Source organism: Eleutherodactylus coqui, chromosome 2 (assembly GCF_035609145.1).
Source record: "Eleutherodactylus coqui strain aEleCoq1 chromosome 2, aEleCoq1.hap1, whole genome shotgun sequence".
NCBI lineage: Eukaryota > Metazoa > Chordata > Amphibia > Anura > Eleutherodactylidae > Eleutherodactylus > Eleutherodactylus coqui.
The window spans coordinates 190,158,232-190,177,359 of record NC_089838.1 but is presented as its reverse complement, the minus strand read 5'-3'; the positions used below and the strand labels follow the sequence as shown (position 1 = coordinate 190,177,359).

Here is a 19,128-nt window from a genome sequence, read left to right as displayed (position 1 = left end):
CGGCCACTTGCTTTTCTGTTGCGGCCGGCGTTCCCATAGAGGAGAGCGCAGCCGCGACGAAAATAAACAAAAAAGAAAAGGTAACTAGACATGCTGCTTCTTTTGAAGCTGCGGCCGCAGCCGCGGTTTCAGCCGGATTTACCGCAGCAGGTTAGCCGTCCCGTGTGGACGAGATTTTTGAGAAATCTCGTCCGCATGGCTGGCTAATCCCGAGATTAGCGGCCGCGGGGGGATCTGCAGCAGCGAAACCGCCCTGTGTGAACCCAGCCTAATTGTTACCTGCAGCAAAAAAGATTTGGATAAAGCAACTTTTGACTATAAAAATTGTGTATTGCAGATTCTATTTTGAGATCGTAGATTTACAGTAGCTGACAACTTTAAGGTGTTTCCACTAAATACAACACTTTTATATACACTTTTATCTTAGAATCGTCACATTTTTAAACTCTTCAGATCCAATAAATCTATAAATTATTTTTAAAATGGCAGGTAGCAGGGGACATAAGCTAGTTAAAGGTTAAATGTTATCCGCCATTATCCTACTTAAATTACTTTTATAATGTGATAGATTTGGTTGTAACTCATTATGCTTGAAACAATTTCATTATAATCTTTGAAAGGAATGAATTTTATGCTTGCTGATCACAGCAAAAGCCTAAAACATTAAATGACTGATTTCAATACATGAGAAAATAGGACAGAATTGAGTCATTCAGTCATATTATTGCTCCATGCATTTGCTTTGTAGTTGGAGCCAATTTGGAAATGCTTTGCTATAGCTTGCACACAGAATTTTGATCCAGAAGGAGGTTAAATCCCCTATAAGGTGGAGAAAATACGAAACTGCCCACTGCCACTACCCCTGTTCATTAAGGATATGATAGTGAGCATCCATAAAGAGAGATGTGAAGTGGCCACACAAATAAGTTGTGCAGCTTTTAGTAGGTTTTAACATTCAAAATAATTTTTTGCAGTTCTAAAATAAAAAGTATTGGAAAGTCTTGTCAAACAACTGCAAGTTATAGAATTATTCTGCATCACCATTTTATTCTTATTTGGTCATTGGAATGTGTACACTACAGTAGGTATTTGGTTGATTTTGTTTTGTTTCTTTTCAGGCTATAATGTTTTGGGTAGTGGACAGCTTAATAATGAGAAAATACAAAAGATTAATAGCGGATAATGGCCTTAAAAAACATAAAGATGAGGATGGTCTACCATCCGTAGTTGAGGAAGAAACCCAGGTAAGACCCAGAAGGGTACAAAGACTCCACTCCTACAGCTCTTTGTTAAAGTCACAAAATGTATATTTTAGCTGAATCATTTGAGAGCAACTGTTTGTCATCCTATGAATGCTGCACTTCAAGGAGATCCCACCTCTATCCTTCATTGTTCGGTAGGTAACAATGGAAAGGAAAACCACACTTAATCCATTTACAAGGACTAGTCCATCATCCTGCTGCAAATCCAAAAGAAAGAAGTTGCCAGCAAAGGCCAACAAATACATTTCAGCATCAACTGAAATGCCTTGAGACAATCGTTGTCTGGTTCAGCAAAGATTGCTTGGATGGTATGCTAACATCTACTTCTTTCTTGTGGATATTCAGTATGTAAGGAAGAAAACAAAGCAGAGGTCTTTACGCATTTGAACAGTTGTCCTGTTTTCCAATGCTGAAGCTGTAATGTTTTTGTGTGTTTGTATAAAACAAAAAAAAGGTTTGGTACTGTGTTAGCCAGTAGAGCAATGTGTGATTGTTCTCAGCAAGAAAAACCACGTAATCTTGTAGATATGATACCTTTTAATGGCTAACAAAAATACTTGATGCTACAGCAAGCTTTCGGGGATGTCTCGCCCTCTTCATCAGGCTAATGAATGAAACTAGCTTTGATGGCATATAATTATAATATACAGATGCAAAGGGGAGGGGAACACACTCCTTTTGATCTAAATAAATGTTCACACACAGAAATTTGAGACTGTTTTGCACTCAAATGCATCACAGAAAAGGAAATCAAGAATTAAAAACAATCACAGAAAATGGCCGTTACTTACTGACTGAAGAGTGCATATGCACTCCTCAGTCAGTAAGTAACGGCCATTTTCTGTGATTGTTTTTAATTCTTGATTTCCCCTTCTGTGATGCATTTATATTAGTGTAGGGACCCACTAAAACGCAAGGAACCGTGAAGTGGTTAGTGGGCTCATGTATCTTGGCCAACATCCAACCAATGCCTTGCATTTATTATCTATCATTCACATGCAGTGTGGCATTAAGACTCCAGGGGGAGACCAGGGTGGCAGTACCAATGTGGTTCACTGATGGATATGCAGGGCAACCCGCCGAATTATCATGGCGTCATTAATAGGTTGCTGGTCTGCATGGTGAACTACATATATCAGAATGGTCTGGCACCCTGTATCCACTATGTGTGGGAGTGTACACCAAGCATCCCCCCCCCCCCCTCATTATCAGGAGGCAGTGTGAGTGGGTGTCTCATTGGTGCCCTCACAGGTGTTATTGGCTCCTCCATTTGGTAGTCAGCTACCTGCATGGTGAGAGGAGGATGCATCTATATGCACTCCTCAGTCAGTAAGTAACGGCCATTTTCTGTGATTGTTTTGCACTCAAAACTTAAAAAAACAGACAAACTGAGCTGAGACATAAATCGTAAGTCAGTCCACTGAGCTCAGGACAGTTTTATGATGTGTCTTATCTCTCCTTCAACCTGCATATGGAAGGAGATGCAGCACCAACTATTGGATGGCAACATTATTACAAGACAAGTTCTAAATTCTTATGAAGTTTTAAAGAAGGAAAAAGAAAGAAAAAAAAATGTATGATTGGAAAGAGGACTTCCCTCTTGACTTCCTTCATACCTTTCATATTTTCCACTTATGCAAGAATCCCGGGCTGAGGTTCATTCCATTCTTGAGGGTATCAACCATGGCCATAAATTTGTACTCCCAAATTCTTCTGTGATGCTGCGACTTGAGCGTTATTATACTGAAGGGCAATTTCATCTGCTCTATGCTGTGTCCCTGACCACAAACATGTTTTGTGACAGATAGTTCAGTCTTTCCCTATCTAATTGAGTGTGTGTTTGTATGTTAAGTAGAGATGAACGAACGTGTTCTTAACGAACACATACGCACCCGGACACCGGCTTTACCGAGGACCTCAGTGTCCGCGCGTAAAGATTCGGGGGGCGCCGGGGGGCGGGGAGAGGCGCGGCGGCGCGGGCGGCAGCAGCGGGGAACAGGGGGGAGCCCTCTCTCTCTCCCTCTCCCCCCCCACTCCCCGCCGCGCTGCCACGGCGACCCCCGAACTTTTTTCGCCCGAGCACGGAATTGCTCGCAAAGTTCGGTGTTCGGGCGAAAAGGGGCGGAGCCGAACACGTTCGCTCATCTCTAATGTTAAGGTAAAACAAGAATATTAAATTTTCTAGCAGCTAATATAAAAACCTATTAAATGGCTGTTAGTTCTAGCAGTTCATACCATTAGCTGTAATGGAATTCTGTTAATGATTTCAGAGTTACTATGTCAACATAATGTACGACACTTAGTCCCATAGAGAGTTGTTGAATTAATAAGAAACATTTTTCAAGGGTTTGCTATCGAGTTGTGAGTTCCTACAGCACAGTATTAGAGATTTGTTCCCTTAGAAGCAATGCTTTTTGGGTAAAATACCTCCATGATATTTCATTGGCTGGAGCATGACTTTCATAGGTCCAAAATATATATCCGTTTACCTTCAAGCCAAATCAGTAGTAGTCTGAAGAGGTACAGTGTTAGAATGCTATGTAATTTTATGTAGCTGTAATATGCTGGTGAGGATGGGCCATGTATAGTTAAAGGGCCACTCTGGTGAAAACATTTTTCCATCTTTTGTCTGTAAGACTTTGGATGTCTCCTATAAATACTGTAGCCCCTCTCATGCATGCAGCCTCCTGTCTCATGCTTATCAGTTGCCATCTTGATGCTGAGACTTCTACCTTCTCACTTTATCTATGCTCTGCTAACACTCCCATGATGCATCAACACAGCATCGCATGAACTGCTAGAAACTGTACCATCTCTGCCTGCAGGGAGTACATTGTGATTTATCATTACTCTGTTCATACAACTAAATAGTTCACAGACTATAAGTGCATAGTCAGGAGGCTGAACTATCATCTCCTTTATTGTAACTGTGTGTCAGGAGCCTTTAATCATAAGCAGTAACTGTGATCGGAGTTTGGACTTCCTTTTAAAGAGCTTGCGTGGTATAGTCCATTACACAAGATTGACTTACTGAAAAAACTGACTAATTTTAGAACAAGCCAAGTAAATTTCAACAAGTCAGAAGTAAGATCATGTGACCCATCCAAAGAGAAAAACTCCAGGAGTTTCAGATAGAAAGAGATAACTAAACAAAGTTATACTAGCCAACTTTATATATACTAGGGGGCTAGTTACATAATGAATGAACAAAATTCACTGAAGTAGTGAAGTTCTTTAAGTTCTGGAAAACCTAGTTAATATATATGGAGCAATGGAATTAACATAACTGCTTCTATAAGCTTACATTCCAACATTAAAATATAACAGTCAGCCATGTTCCTAGGCGGACTGTAGTCAGTAGCATACAATTGCAGACGTACTGATTTCAGTGGTCTGACAATAGTTGTCCAGTGTAAAGCCACTATGACACAGAGAGACCTGTCAATCAGCATCTGGAAGGATGAGGACAAGGGTGGGGTGCATCAAACTACTAATGATCACTTGTCAGTTAGTATGTGAGTGCTTCTGTTGCCCCACTCCTGGTGACGTCATCACAGGTCCTACAACATATATAAAACACAGAGCCTAAACAACAGAAGAACAACTGTTAGGGCTCTTGAAAAGGGAAGGACAAAATAACACAATGAGAATACAACTAAGCCATTAATATCTCAGACACAACTCGGCGGTCTTGACAGAAGACACCGACCTACCGCCAGCACAGAGATTCGGTGGGCTGAGGGACCTGTGATGACATCACTGTTGTGGGAGAAGCCATTGTGCAGTTTGGTAGAAAGTACTGTATTACTGGATAAGCCGACAGCAGCTACTACCAGGACCTGTGATTACGTCATCGTCATGTGATCACCTGTGTGGGTGGAGTCAGGAATCACATTGTAAGGGGCTTATCACTGTATTCAGGAGTTTCGTGTTGTGTGGAAATCAGGATGGATGTGGCTGTAGCAGAGCTGTGTGTGTGAATCAGGATGTAGCAGAGCTGTGTGTGTGTGTGTGTGTGTGTGTGTGTGTGAATCAGGGTGTAGCAGAGCTGTGTGTGTCATGTGTGGGATCAGGATGGATGTAGTAGAGCTGTGTGTGTCATGTGTGGGGATCATAATGGATGTACCATGCAGCAGAGCTGGTACTATAATTTCCTAATAATTGCTAGTATATGAATATGTATAATCGTCATTGGATTTGTCTCTAGTTCAACCCTCAAAGTTTCAAAAGTAAAGCTTGAAAACCACTAAAGCAATCAGTATAAGTGACAGGCTGCTGAAAATATCCAATCTGTCCTTATACCATGCTGCCTGCAGCCCAGGCAGCATAGGGAACCAGACAGGCTGCCTTTTAGCTACCTGTGGTTGGAGTACAGGATATGCCATAAATCTGATAAATGTCCATTCATTCGGACCCCTTAGCTATTGGAAGAACAGGAGTCTGACCTCAGTTCTGCAAGGCGCAGAGACTGAATGTGGAGATGGCCATGCTTGGGCATATCTTCCATATTTTGCTTGTAAAAATGTTTTCCATGTACATAGTAGATAAAAATTTACTCCCAGCCAACTGATCCTGGGTACATGGCTAAACAAAATGAAAATATTAGTTTTATCAGCACAGACATTTGAAATGTTTCTGACGTTTCTGCTTTAGACTTTGCCTTTTGGCAGTCTTTGAAGAGGAGCAGTTCAAGGCTGCGAGCAGGTGTTGGTGTATAGTGCAGCCAAGAAACAATGAGTCACTAATATCCATGTACTGTCCTACTAGACGTTCCATATCCTATCCATATTTCTGGAAAGTTTTACTCATTTCAGAATTCTAAGATGCAAATGACAGGAGACCTTTCTGCATGTCATGATTCTGCTTCTACATGCTGCTTAATATAAAGGGTTCTTGGAGCTATCGTACAATAATATAAAGGGTTCTTGGAGCTATCGTACAATAAGACTATACTGAATATACTAGAAGTGTAACATCTTGCTGAATGGTTAGGAAGGTTTAAACACGCACAAATCCATATCTTCAAGCGCTGATGATTTAGAAGCAGGCAAAAACAAACCTCTTTGATGTTGCTGCCAAGTTTGTTTTCATGTAAAGAAAACAACTTCATTCCTGACTGCGTGTGATCAATCGCCAGTTGACTTGCTTTGTCAATCAGTGCTTGTCACAATAGGCCAATTGTCAGCCTGTGTGAAAGAAACCCAAACGCGGGACCTACACACCAGAGAAAAGTCTACTAATTTCAGCAGGACCAGTCAACTGTTATGGTTGCTTTTCCGACAGTCCTCCAAAAGATGATGTTGGAAGATTGCAAGATAAGGCATGTTGAGCTTTATATGGGTCAGAAACGTTATCTTTTCTCCTTAGGGAGAGCACCTAGACTGTAAGTGAGGAGACTTAAAAGGCCATTTATGCTCCTCTGGGTAATATGCAAATAAGGGAGATGGAGCAATACCTCCACAGTACCACCTATTGGAAGGCAGCATTCCTTCAAGTCAATGTTAGACTTTTTATACAAGCCGAACGCCGGCTGCTAGGTAAGTATTATAAGACACACTGCCTCTTTGGGGGCAAAAATTAATTAATTAATTAATCTTTATTAGGAATAATACACGAAAGGAAATTGAAAGCATCACACCCATAAAAGAATTCGTGGAATTCATGAAATGTGGTTTATATGTACAGAGTCATACCCAGAATAAATGATAGCAAAGTGGAATGAATCAGACGGGTTTTACTGTTCGGTACAAGTTTCAGTAAGACATGTGCCCACCAGGAACAACTATACACTGTTGGATGCTTGCAGGCACTGAATCAATAAGTGTTTGGATATCTTGTTGGGAGGTATGTGCCTGTATGCCTGCATGACTTGTGCAGTCAGTTGTTGTACAGTTTGTGGCGGGTGACTATGAGACATAATGCATGTGTATAGTGTCTGACATGCACTATTGGGGATAAATCTGGGGACTGCGATGGCCAATCCATGGTCGTGACAAGTTGCAATGCGTGTCTTGTGATGGCTGCAGTATGTGAGCATGCATTACTCTGTTGGAAGTTACCATTTTGGTCATGAAGAATATAAGAGTGTGTACCACTTTGTCCACATACTGGTGGTAACTGACGCTTAGCGAATTACAGCCAGCACTTCAACAAGGCGGGGATTTTTGAATCCCCGGCCAGAAGAGATGATGATGATCAGTTCTGGGGACCCGGGGAGAAGATGTGGCCGGGCTGACAGCACGGGAGAGGTAATGTATGTAACATAGTATGTAAGGCCGAATGAAGACAATGTCCATCTAGTCCAGCCTGTTTATCCTCCTATGTTGTTGATCCAGAGGAAGGCAAAAAACCCCAAGAGGCAGGAGCCAATTAGCCCTTTTGGGGGAAAAATTCCTTCCCGACTCCCTAATGGCAATCAGACTAATCCCTGAATCAACCCCTAATACAGTTAGGGCCAGAAATATTTGAACAGTAACACAATTTTCGCGAGTTGGGCTCTGCATGCCACCACATTGGATTTGAAATGAAGCCTCTACAACAGAATTCCAGTGCAGATTGTAACGTTTAATTTAAAGGGTTGAACAAAAATATTTGATAGAAAATGTAGGAATTGTACACATTTCTTTACAAACACTCCACATTTTAGGAGCTCAAAAGTAATTGGACAAATAAACATAACCCAAACAAAATATTTTTTTTTCAATATTTTGTTGCCAATCCTTTGGAGGCAATCACTGCCTTAAGTCTGGAACCCATGGACATCACCAAACGCTGGGTTTCCTCCTTCTTAATGCTTTGCCAGGCCTTTACAGCTGCAGCCTTCAGGTCTTGCTTGTTTGTGGGTCTTTCCGTCTGAAGTCTGGATTTGAGCAAGTGAAATGCATGCTCAATTGGGTTAAGATCTGGTGATTGACTTGGCCATTGCAGAATGTTCCACTTTTTTGCACTCATGAACTCCTGGGTAGCTTTGGCTGTATGCTTGGGGTCATTGTCCATCTGTACTGTGAAGCGCCGTCCGATCAACTTTGCAGCATTTGGCTGAATCTGGGCTGAAAGTATATCCCGGTACACTTCAGAATTCATCCGGATACTCTTGTCTGCTGTTATGTCATCAATAAACACAAGTGACCCAGTGCCATTGAAAGCCATGCATGCCCATGCCATCACGTTGCCTCCACCATGTTTTACAGAGGATGTGGTGTGCCTTGGATCATGTGCCGTTCCCTTTCTTCTCCAAACTTTTTTCTTCCCATCATTCTGGTACAGGTTGATCTTTGTCTCATCTGTCCATAGAATACTTTTCCAGAACTGGGCTGGCTTCTTGAGGTTTTTTTCGGCAAATTTAACTCTGGCCTGTCTATTTTTGGAATTGATGAATGGTTTGCATCTAGATGTGAACCCTTTGTATTTACTTTCATGGAGTCTTCTCTTTACTGTTGACTTAGAGACAGATACACCTACTTCCCTGAGAGTGTTCTGGACTTCAGTTGATGTTGTGAACGGGTTCTTCTTCACCAAAGAAAGTATGCGGCGATCATCCACCACCGTTGTCTTCCGTGGACGCCCAGGCCTTTTTGAGTTCCCAAGCTCACCAGTGAATTCCTTTTTTCTCAGAATCTACCCGACTGTTGATTTTGCTACTCCAAGCATGTCTGCTATCTCTCTGATGGATTTTTTCTTTTTTTTCAGCCTCAGAATGTTCTGCTTCACCTCAATTGAGAGTTCCTTTGACCGCATGTTGTCTGGTCACAGCAACAGCTTCCAAATCCAAAACCACACACCTGGAATCAACCCCAGACCTTTTAACTACTTAATTGATTACAGGTTAACGAGGGAGACGCCTTCTGAGTTAATTGCAGCCCTTAGAGTCCATTGTCCAATTACTTTTGGTCCCTTGAAAAAGAGGAGGCTATGCATTACAGAGCTATGATTCCTAAACCCTTTCTCCGATTTGGATGTGGAAACTCTCATATTGCAGCTGGGAGTGTGCACTTTCAACCCATATTATATATATATAATTGTATTTCTGAACATGTTTTTGTAAACAGCTAAAATAACAAAACTTGTGTCACTGTCCAAATATTTCTGGCCCTAACTGTAGTTGCTCTAGAAAGACATCAAGTCCCCTTTTAAACTCCTCTATGGATTTTGACATCACATCCTCAGGCAGAGAGTTCCACAGTCTCACTGCTCTTACAGTAAAGAACCCTTTTCTGTGTTGGTGATGAAACCTGCTTTCTTCTAGACGTAGCAGATGCCCTCTTGTTACCGTCACAGTCCTGGGTATAAACAGATCATGGGAGAGATCCTTGTATTGTCCTTTTGATCACCTTTTAGCCGTCTTTTTTCCAGGGTAAATAGTCCCAATTTGGATAGCCTCTCTGGGTATTCCAGTCCCGTCATTCCATGTATTAGTTTAGTTGCCCTTCTTTGAACCCCTTCCAGCACTGGAACATCTTTCCTGAACACCGGTGACCAGAACTGTGCGCAGTATTCCATGTGAGGCCTGACAAGTGCCTTATATAGTGGGAGGATAATGTTCTCGTCCCTCGCCCCTATACCTCTTTTAATGCACCCCAAGACTTTATTAGCTTTTGCAGCAGCTGACTGGCATTGGTTACTCCAGTTTAGTCTACAATCCACTAGTACCCCCAGGTCTTTTTCCATATCACTTTTCCCTAGCAGTACCCCATTTGGTGTATATTGGTGACATCCGTTTCTCCTGCCCATGTGCATAACCTTACATTTTTTCAACATTGAACTTCATTTGCCATTTTTCTGCCCAAGCCCCCAGCTTATCTAGGTCCGTTTGTAGCCGTACCTTGTCCTTCGTTGCATTGATTATATTGTATAATTTTGTGTCATCTGCAAATATTGATATTTTACCGTGCAGCCCCTCTATCAGGTCGTTGATAAATATATTGAACAGAATGGGGCCTAATACTGAACCCTGTGGCACCCCACTAGCAACGGTGGCCCAATCAGAGTATGAACCATTTATTACCACCCTCTGCTTTCTATCTCAGCCAGTTCTTTACCCAGATACACACGTTTTCGCCCAATCCAAGCTGCCTCATTTTATATATTAGCCTATTATGCGGCACGGTGTCAAATGCTTTAGAGAAATCTAGATATACGAGATCAATAGACTCTCCCAGGTCCAGCCTAGAGTTTACTTCATCGTAGAAGCTGATCAGATTGGTCTGGCATGATCGACCCTTCATGAACCCATGCTGGTGAGGAGTTATTCCGTTATTCTCCTTAAGATATTCTTCGATGGCGTCTCTCAGAAACCCCTCGAATATTTTTCCAGTTACTGAAGTAAGACTTACCGGCCTGTAGTTACCAGGCTCACATTTGGACCCCCTTTTGTAAATTGGAACCTCGTTGGCAATGCGCCAATCCAATGGTACAAGCCCGGTCTTGATAGTATCCACAAATATTAGGTATAGAGGCCTAGCTATCACATCACTTAGTTCCCTTAGTACCCTTGGGTGTATTCCATCTGGGCCTGGCGATTTATCGATTTTAATCTTCTTTAACCTGTTCCGCATCTCCTCCTGCATTAGGTATGAGATATTTTGTGTGGGGTTCATTTTATTCCCCTGCATCTCATGTGGCATTTCCTTTTTGTTTGTGAATATGCTTGAAAACAAACTATTTAATAGATTTGCCTTCCCTCCATCATCTTCAATGATTTCTCCTGCATTATTTGTTAAAGGGCCAGGGCTCTCAGTGCAAATCCTTTTGCTGTTAATATAGTTGAAAAATAGTTTCGGGATGTTTTTTCTCTCTTTGGCGATCAGTCTTTCAGCCTCCTCCTTAGCAATTTTGATCTTATCTTTTCATATTTAGTTTTTTTCCCTATATGATTTAAGCGCTTCTTCGCTGCCTTCTTGCTTTAGAAGTTTGAACGTTTTCTTTTTTTCATTTATTGCCTCTCTTACCGTCTTGTCAAGCCACAATGGTTTCCTTTTACTTGAAGTTCTTTTATTTTTAAAGGGAATGAACTGCTCACATGAGCTGATTAGGATCCAACTTTTTCCCATTGAACTTTTCCCATTTGTCCTCTGTACTGTTATTTTTGAGGATGTTGTCCCAATTAATGTTACCGATGATAGTTCTAAGCTGATCAAATTTTGCTTTACTAAAGTTGAGTTTGTCGCTCTCTGATAAGGCTTCTTATTGAATGACAGCTGGAAGTTGATTATATTGTGGTCACTGTTCCCCAAGTGCCCCTCAACCTGTACCCCCTTTATTCGGTCTGGTTTGTTAGTACAAAGTCTAGAATGGCCCTCACTCTCGTTGGTTTACGCACAAGTTGGATAAGGTAGTTATCTTGAATTGTTCTCAAGAACTTATCACCCCTATGAGATTTCCAAGTTTCGTTTTCCCATATTATATCTGGATAATTAAAGTCCCCATAATAATTACTTCATTGCGGTTTGACACCTCTTCTATCTGCCTTAGTAGTAAGGTTTCAGTTTCTTCTTTTGCTTTTGGTGGTCTATAAAAAACCACTATCAGGATTTTGTTGGTTTTTTTTCTCCCTGTATTTCTACCCACAGAGATTCCACCTGTTCCTCTCCTACACATATATCTTCCCATAGCCTTGGCAATAAGTACGATTTAACGTACACACATACCCCTCCCCCTTTCTAGTTTCCACTGTCTCTTCTGAAGAGATTGTAACCCTGTAAATTTACCGCCCAAACGCACTTTTCATCAAGCCATGTTTCCGTTATTCCGACTATATCATAGTTTTGATCGGCCATTCTCGCTTCAAGCTCGCCCACTTTGCCGATCAGACTTCTTGCATTCGTGGTCATACAATTTAGACAGTTTTTTTTGTTCTTTAAATTCGTTTTGTTGCTAATGGTACTATTGGCTGATCTGTCAGTTCTAACTGTACTAACCCCATCCCCTGCTCGACCCCCCACCCCTTCCCATTGCTTAGACCCAGGTCGCTAGCTACACTGACTACCCCCCTATTTCTCTTTTTGCCCTCCCTCCAGTCCCTAGTTTAAACACTCCTCCAGCCTTATAGCCATCTTCTCACCCAGCACAGCTACACCCTACCCATTAAGATGCAGCCCGTCCCTACGGTAGAGCCTGTAGCCGACAGCAAAGTCAGCCCAGTTTTCCAGGAACCCAAATTCCTCCTTCTGACACCAACCTAAGAGCCACTTGTTTACCTCCCTAAGATCCTGCTGCCTTTCTAGTGTGGCCTTAGGTGCAGGTAGTATTTCCGAGAAAACTACCCTGGAGGTCCTCCCCCTAAGCTTGGACCCTAAGTCCCTGAAATCATTTTTGAGGGCCCTCCATTGACCTCTAATTTGTTCATTAGTGCCAACTTGCACCATGACTGCTGAATCCTCTCCAGCCCCTCACAGTAATCTGTCAATCCGATCCGCGATGTGTCGAACTTGAGCGCCAGGAAGACAACACACTTTTCGACGATCCCGGTCTTTATGGCAGATTGCCCTATCTGTCCCCCTTATAATTGAGTCCCCCACCACTAGGAACTGTCTAGCCTGCCCTGTGCTCCCTGTCTCGCTAGGAGCAGTCATCTCCCAGGCGTTCAGAGGGCATGTCGGGCTGCAGCGGTGCTGGCTCTGTAATGGCATCCCCCTCATCTGCTAATGTTGCAGATTTGTTGGGTTGTGCCAGTTCAGGACTAGCCTCCGTGGTTCTCTTCCCTCTAGCCCTCCTTCTATCTGTCACCCAGCTGGCTGCCTGCTCCCCCTGCTCTTCCGTACTACCATCCTCCCCCACCTCTACCCCAGCGAGTGTCTGCTCAGTGAGCACCAAACTCCTTTCCATGATGTAAATGGCTCTCAGTGTTGCCAGTTGCCCATTTAGATCCAGGATTTGGGCTTCTACATGTGCGATGTGCACGCATCGGCTGATTGAGGAATGTATACATTGCACAAGTAGCACACTGGATGACATTGCTAGGCATGGAGCTCATCCTAATGGGGATCTACAATTTACTTGTGGAAGTAGTGAAGATAGATTTTCGCAACCGCTCACACGCTGCCGCCTATGCGCAACTGAGACTGCAGGTGGCTTTTTTTTTTTCCTTCTTCAGCTACGTCTTTTTTTTGGGGAAGGGCTTATATTTCAAGCCTTCCCCCGAAAATCCTTGCATGTGGTGCTACAAAGTCGCGCGATATTGCACGGACCAGCGATGCAATATCTCTGCGATTTTCTCGCAGCAGTGCTGTCGCCCGTGTGAAGGAGGCCTTAAAGTCAGATATCTCTTTGTGGAGTTGGAACTCTATGACTTGGCATACTTGGTCACTCGCACTCTGTGGACACAACACACTTTACAACTTATAAACTAAAACAATGTAGCACTTTTAATAACAAAGGGCCCTATAATTTGTATACTAATATATACATCATCCAATTTTTAATTATTCAATACCCTTCATATGGAGAGATTTTGATCCAAGTTTCATAACTTTTCTGCAACTCTGGATGTTGCGCTTTCAATTTGCACCAGTGTAGTAGTAATGCAAAGGCATCAGCTATTTTGAATACACAACATTCTCAGGGCTAACCAATGTGACGTGTTGCCCCACTGGCCTACTTTTTTTAGACACTGACAGAATTTTTCAAAAGCTTCCACAGGCTTTTCTTTTATTCTTAGTGCATCTAAATAAAATATTTCCCTATAAACCACATTTGAAGTTTGTTGTACAGGATGGGTCATGGAAAATTAGCCCGACACCACATTCTTATGAAAGCTGTCTAAAAGGAAATCTTTGTTGCCCATAACAACCAATCAGAGCACAGCTTTCATCTCACTTCAACAGTATAGATGCTATGGTGATGATGTGTGAGTTTATTTAAAAACTGCACCACATCAGGCAAAAGGCCCTTTTATACAGAACGATTACACTGGGGAACACAATTTTTGGTGACTGAGAGAGAACTTTTTTAGGGCCATAGATTCAGAAAATGGCTTTCTTTTTTGTCCGTCAGGCCTGCTTATCAAGATATGACATATGTCCATATAAATGTACACATATTGTATTGTATATGTAATGACTGCCAATCAAAAGCTGAAGGTACAAATATAATACCCAAGAATCCCAGATCACGAATAAAACAATTTTTTTTTCATTGACAAAATGCTGAACTCTGTGGCTACTCCCTGGGATGGGTTCCTGGGATAGGTACCTGCGAGAGAGGACCTGGTGAGCTACTGCAGGCTGAAAAGTCATGAACCTGACAGGGGTAGACTCCCCATAGGATGACACCCTGGACGGGTAAAAGTTGATATACAGTGCTCTATGTTTGTGGCACTAGGCCTGTTTGTTAGACAGGTGAAAAATATGTTTAGTTAGCTGCCAGACGGCCAGTGACCTACAAGTGTAGATGTACACTGTGACGAAGTGTGAAGACTGTGTTATAATGTTAATTTGCCACAATAAAGGACGGATTTGTTAAAGTTTGTACCAAACTTCTGGTGTGCGACCAACCATCTAGTGGAGGAAAGATGGCAATCCGATGAGCTAACAACCCCCATGTTGCGAGTCTGTCTGTCTATTTATAATATTGCTTTATTATAATGTGTCCAGTCTCTGAAAGTGGTACTGGACTGACCTTATTCCATGATAATAGCATGGGTTACCTTTTAACAGTGTCTTTATAGTGTTTGGGAATTCTAGTTATGCTGAAACCAGCAAGTTAATATTTTTCATAAGTAAATAGGTTTTCATCTCTGAAAAGTGACATTTTCCAAATCTTCATATCAGATTCTCTGAACACAGAGAAAATTCTCCTGCAGTCTGTATGCTCTGAATGTATCCCTTTGGCTTTCTCAACTTCCGCTACTGACCTTTATTCTCAAGTTCTCCTTATTTCCTTATCCACACAACAATGGTTCTCCTCAGATCAGGGTTTGCCTCCAGTTCCCATGGTAATGCACTTTCAGATTGCTATCTCGCGGCATACTGGTGCAAGTATCTATGTCACGCTCCTTCATTTTCCACTTTTTGTAATCCTGATCTCATCTTGTATAATTCTATACCCATACATCTGCTCTAGTGATTATGCTGCTACTTTCTACTTTTTGTTCACAACTGTGTTATTAAATGTAACAATGTAACTTCCCATTATATGGTGATGTAATGCCTTGCTTCCATGAGGCTAACGTGTTGTATGAATTGACAGCATTACGGTGGTTTCACATCTGCGTTGGAACCTCTGGTCCGAGGTTCTGTCGCGGATCTGGCACAAAATAACAGAGAAAAAAAAGTGAAAAGTGTCTGGCACTGTTTGGTTCCGTCATAAGACAGAGACGTTTGGACAGGGATTCCCCTTTCCTGCTCCCCGATGCAGATGTGAAACCACACTTTGGCCTCGTGCAGATGGCCGGGTCGGATCCCGCTGCAAGAATTCTCGCAGCAGGATGCGAGCCATGCCACTGCAGTGACCCCTGCAGCTCACCTCCTCCCGGCGTCTCCTCCGCTCTATGTGCCGGCTGCCGCCCAGCCGGCACATGCGCAGAGCTTGCACAGAAATAGGACACGCCGTGATTTGTTTACTGCGCGGGTTTTCATGTGGTCAGATCGCAGCTGTCTGCATAGGATTGCATTATCTAATGTAATCCTATGGCAGCGGGCACGGGCGGAAATTCTATGGGAAATCCCGCCGTGGAATGTGCATTTACCCTTTTACAAAGACTTTACTACATTGCTGCATTTCTTTGCAAATATTTTATTGGTATACTCCTTTATTGTAGCTGAAAGAACAGTCATAGATGACCGCTCATGGATTGTTTATGTAGAGGCTTTAATCACCACCAGCAATACTACTGCTCTTTTGAAAATATTTGGCTTGTCATTTTACTTTTCTGGAGACGTATTACATAACGTTTTGCTTAATTTGGAATTCCATCTTGCCGTGCCATACCTGTAATGTAATGAAAATACACGACATTAAAATAGTCAATCTTTGGTGGTTTTATTTGGCTGGGCAGTCTAAAGAAAGTCTGCTACCATGCCAATTTATGAATGGATGAGTCACATCTCCGACATATGGGAGATTTAATCCATTGTAGATAACACCAATGGTTCCCAAAGTGGGTTCTGATGAACCCTGGGATTCTGCAGTGGGGTCTCTTCGGTTCATTAGACTAGTTCTTGCTAATAACTGATACTATGTGTATTTTCACTACATCACCTGCCTTTTTGGTAGAGTATGTAATGCACGATAAAAGAGCTCCTTTATACATAACTGCATTGATGACCGTGGGAGGACAAACGCAGTAATGCCCGTAGCGGTTCCTGGCCACAGGGATCAATCAACCACAGTGGTGACGTTACTGTACATTGTTTGCTGCGACCCAGTGACATGTCCTCCGTATAGACAACATGTTAACGTTCTTCAGTACTGGTTTGAGATTTCCTGATTAAATTTTAAGGTCCCTGGTTTAAACTAAGACTTTGAGTAAAGGTCTTCACCGAAACAAATGGCTATACATTTTATAGGACATCAAAACTGTAATCAAAAAGTCAAAGTACTACTAAGATGAGGCACTGGGGGAACATTTTATTTCTACAGTAAAGAGGGCTATGTAAGGAGTAATACACAACATTCCTACTAAACTGTTAGATCTTTGGCACTTTTAAGGCTTTCTTCAAGGCTGTCCATTGACCCAGTTTTAACCCCTCTTCCTTTGTACTTATGTCTTAAAGGTGAAGTGGGAAATTCAGTTCTGTGCAATTAATTATTGTGGACATTTCTGTATAAACATAAGTAGGAAGTATGCCTCTCTGCAGTGTATATGCTAATTATGTGCGTATGTGTCTTGATATATGGTGAAATAGTTGTTTTTCCTATAAATGTGTGATATTTTTCTTTTCTGCTTCTTCTAGCCTTTGCTTGGATCATCACCTGTTCGTACATACTGCTAGCATGAGACTTGCCTTATTCACCGTGGAGCACGGCCCATGTTATTTGCTGCTTATGATCACTTTTGGGATCAGTTTCTCCAAAATCTATTTTAAAGAACAATTTTGGCATGTCGAGAGTAATCCTGCTGTACTGATTGGACCATGCAGCGAATAAAGAGCATTGAGAGTACAATGTTTCCACATTGCTTTTCAGCATTTGACAAGGCTCTGCGACTGTTACCTCTGTTTTATTTGTATACTATATGGTATTCATTGATGATTCTTTGTCATATTTTGCTCTGTTTATTCCTTTTTCAGAGGACCAATGAAAAGTCTGGTAAGCAGACTGTTTGACAGAAAGTAATGAAGTGTTACAGACACACTTAAAGTATGTTGCTATTGCCCATGGAGATGCCCGTCGTTTCTGAGCTGCTCTTTAAACCGTCCATTTCATCTTGGCATGTGAAGCTCTGTTTTCGCTGGTGTCCTACTGCTGTTCCTTAAGGGGCCATTTTTCCACTTGCCCCCTTTTGTAGTAATGGGGTACCTATATTTCCGCTTTATGCACCTAAAACGCAGCTTACTTTGCTGCTGCAGATTTCCGCTCCATAACCTCATGTATACATGCAGATTTTGCTGTGTAATTTTCTGCATTTTTAAGTGTATATTGTGAAAATATTCAGTTTGTGTGAAAGTATCTATAAAATTGTAAATAAAATGGGATTCTGCACTTGAGAAACGATACAGGCAGACTGCAGCTACCAAGAATCAATGTGTATATTAGGGATTACACACTTGGGCCCATTCGGACAGGCCTGTTTCCAGTACATTTGCTGTAAGACAAATTCAGATTAAGGTTTTTTTTACACAAGCTACTTTTTGTCCATTTGCAAAGGGTGAAAGCTTCAGCAAGTCTGATTTCAATGGAAAATACTGCAATGACAAAAATGCACTATATAGTACTTGGCTGCCACAGATTTTCTGCTGTGCTATCTAATTAAAAAGTAAAAAAAAATGTGTCATAGATCCTTTAGGCCTCATGTCCACGGGCAAAAGAAGAATTAAAATCCGCAGCGGATTTTAACTCTTCTCCTGCCCGCGGATCCGCACCCCATAGGGATGCATTGACCACCCGCGGGTGGATAAATACCCGCGGATGGTCAATAAAAGTGATATTTTTTTTTTTTTTAAATGGAGCATGAAAAAATCTGGACCATGCTCCATTTTCGTGCGGGTCTCCCGTGGGGACAGCTCCCGTGGGCTTCTATTGAAGCCTATGGAAGCCACCTGGATCCGCGGGAGACAAAAATCGGGATTTACTCACCCGCTCCGGTTCTTCTCTTCGCCGCGGCGCCATCTTTTCTCCGTTGCGGCCGGATCTTTTTTCTTCGGGCCGGCCCATGCGCAGGGCACGTCACCGATGTCATCCTGTGCATCCGCCGAGCCAAAGAAAGAAGATCCGGCCGCGACGGAGAGAAGATGACGCCGCGGCGAAAAGGAGATCCGGAGCGGGCAGGAGGTAAGTTTATTCTTATTTATTCTTATTTTCAGTGCTCCTGTCCGCGGGGCAGGAGGGACCCGCTCCGGATTCTCCATGGGGAATCCGGAGCGGGCCTGATTTTCCCCGTGGACATGAGGCCTTAAGGATGGAAATCATAACACCAATGTTAACAGACCATAATGCAAATTATGTAGAAATGTGCTTTGTGCCAAACTCAAATTGAGGATATTTTTGTGGTTCAGCTCTATTATATGTATAATTTTTTTCTATATAATGCCAAAAAAAAATAAAATGACCAAAACATAACTACAATTTGCCTTTTGTTCTGGTATTATTTTGTCTTGTACAGAGATGTTCCCTACATTTCAGATTCAGGATGATGTAGTGGCCTGAAAAAGGGCACTACATAGCGCTGTTTAGCTGTGGGGACCAGTAATATAATAACCGGCCCTAGAAG

At 42.3% G+C, this 19,128-nt stretch overlaps 1 protein-coding gene across 1 annotated transcript in view; it reads left to right on the top strand.

Annotated features, from left to right (window-relative positions):
* Window positions 1–18,610, top strand: part of LOC136612033 (store-operated calcium entry regulator STIMATE-like) — a 77,190-nt gene extending 58,580 nt beyond the window's left edge. The window contains exons 7-8 of the mRNA XM_066592099.1: window positions 1,119–1,244; window positions 17,153–18,610. Of these exons, the coding sequence (XP_066448196.1) occupies window positions 1,119–1,244; window positions 17,153–17,191 (165 nt within the window). The 3' untranslated portion in view covers window positions 17,192–18,610. The remainder of the gene's footprint in view (window positions 1–1,118; window positions 1,245–17,152) is intronic.
* Window positions 18,611–19,128: the final 518 nt, after the last annotated feature.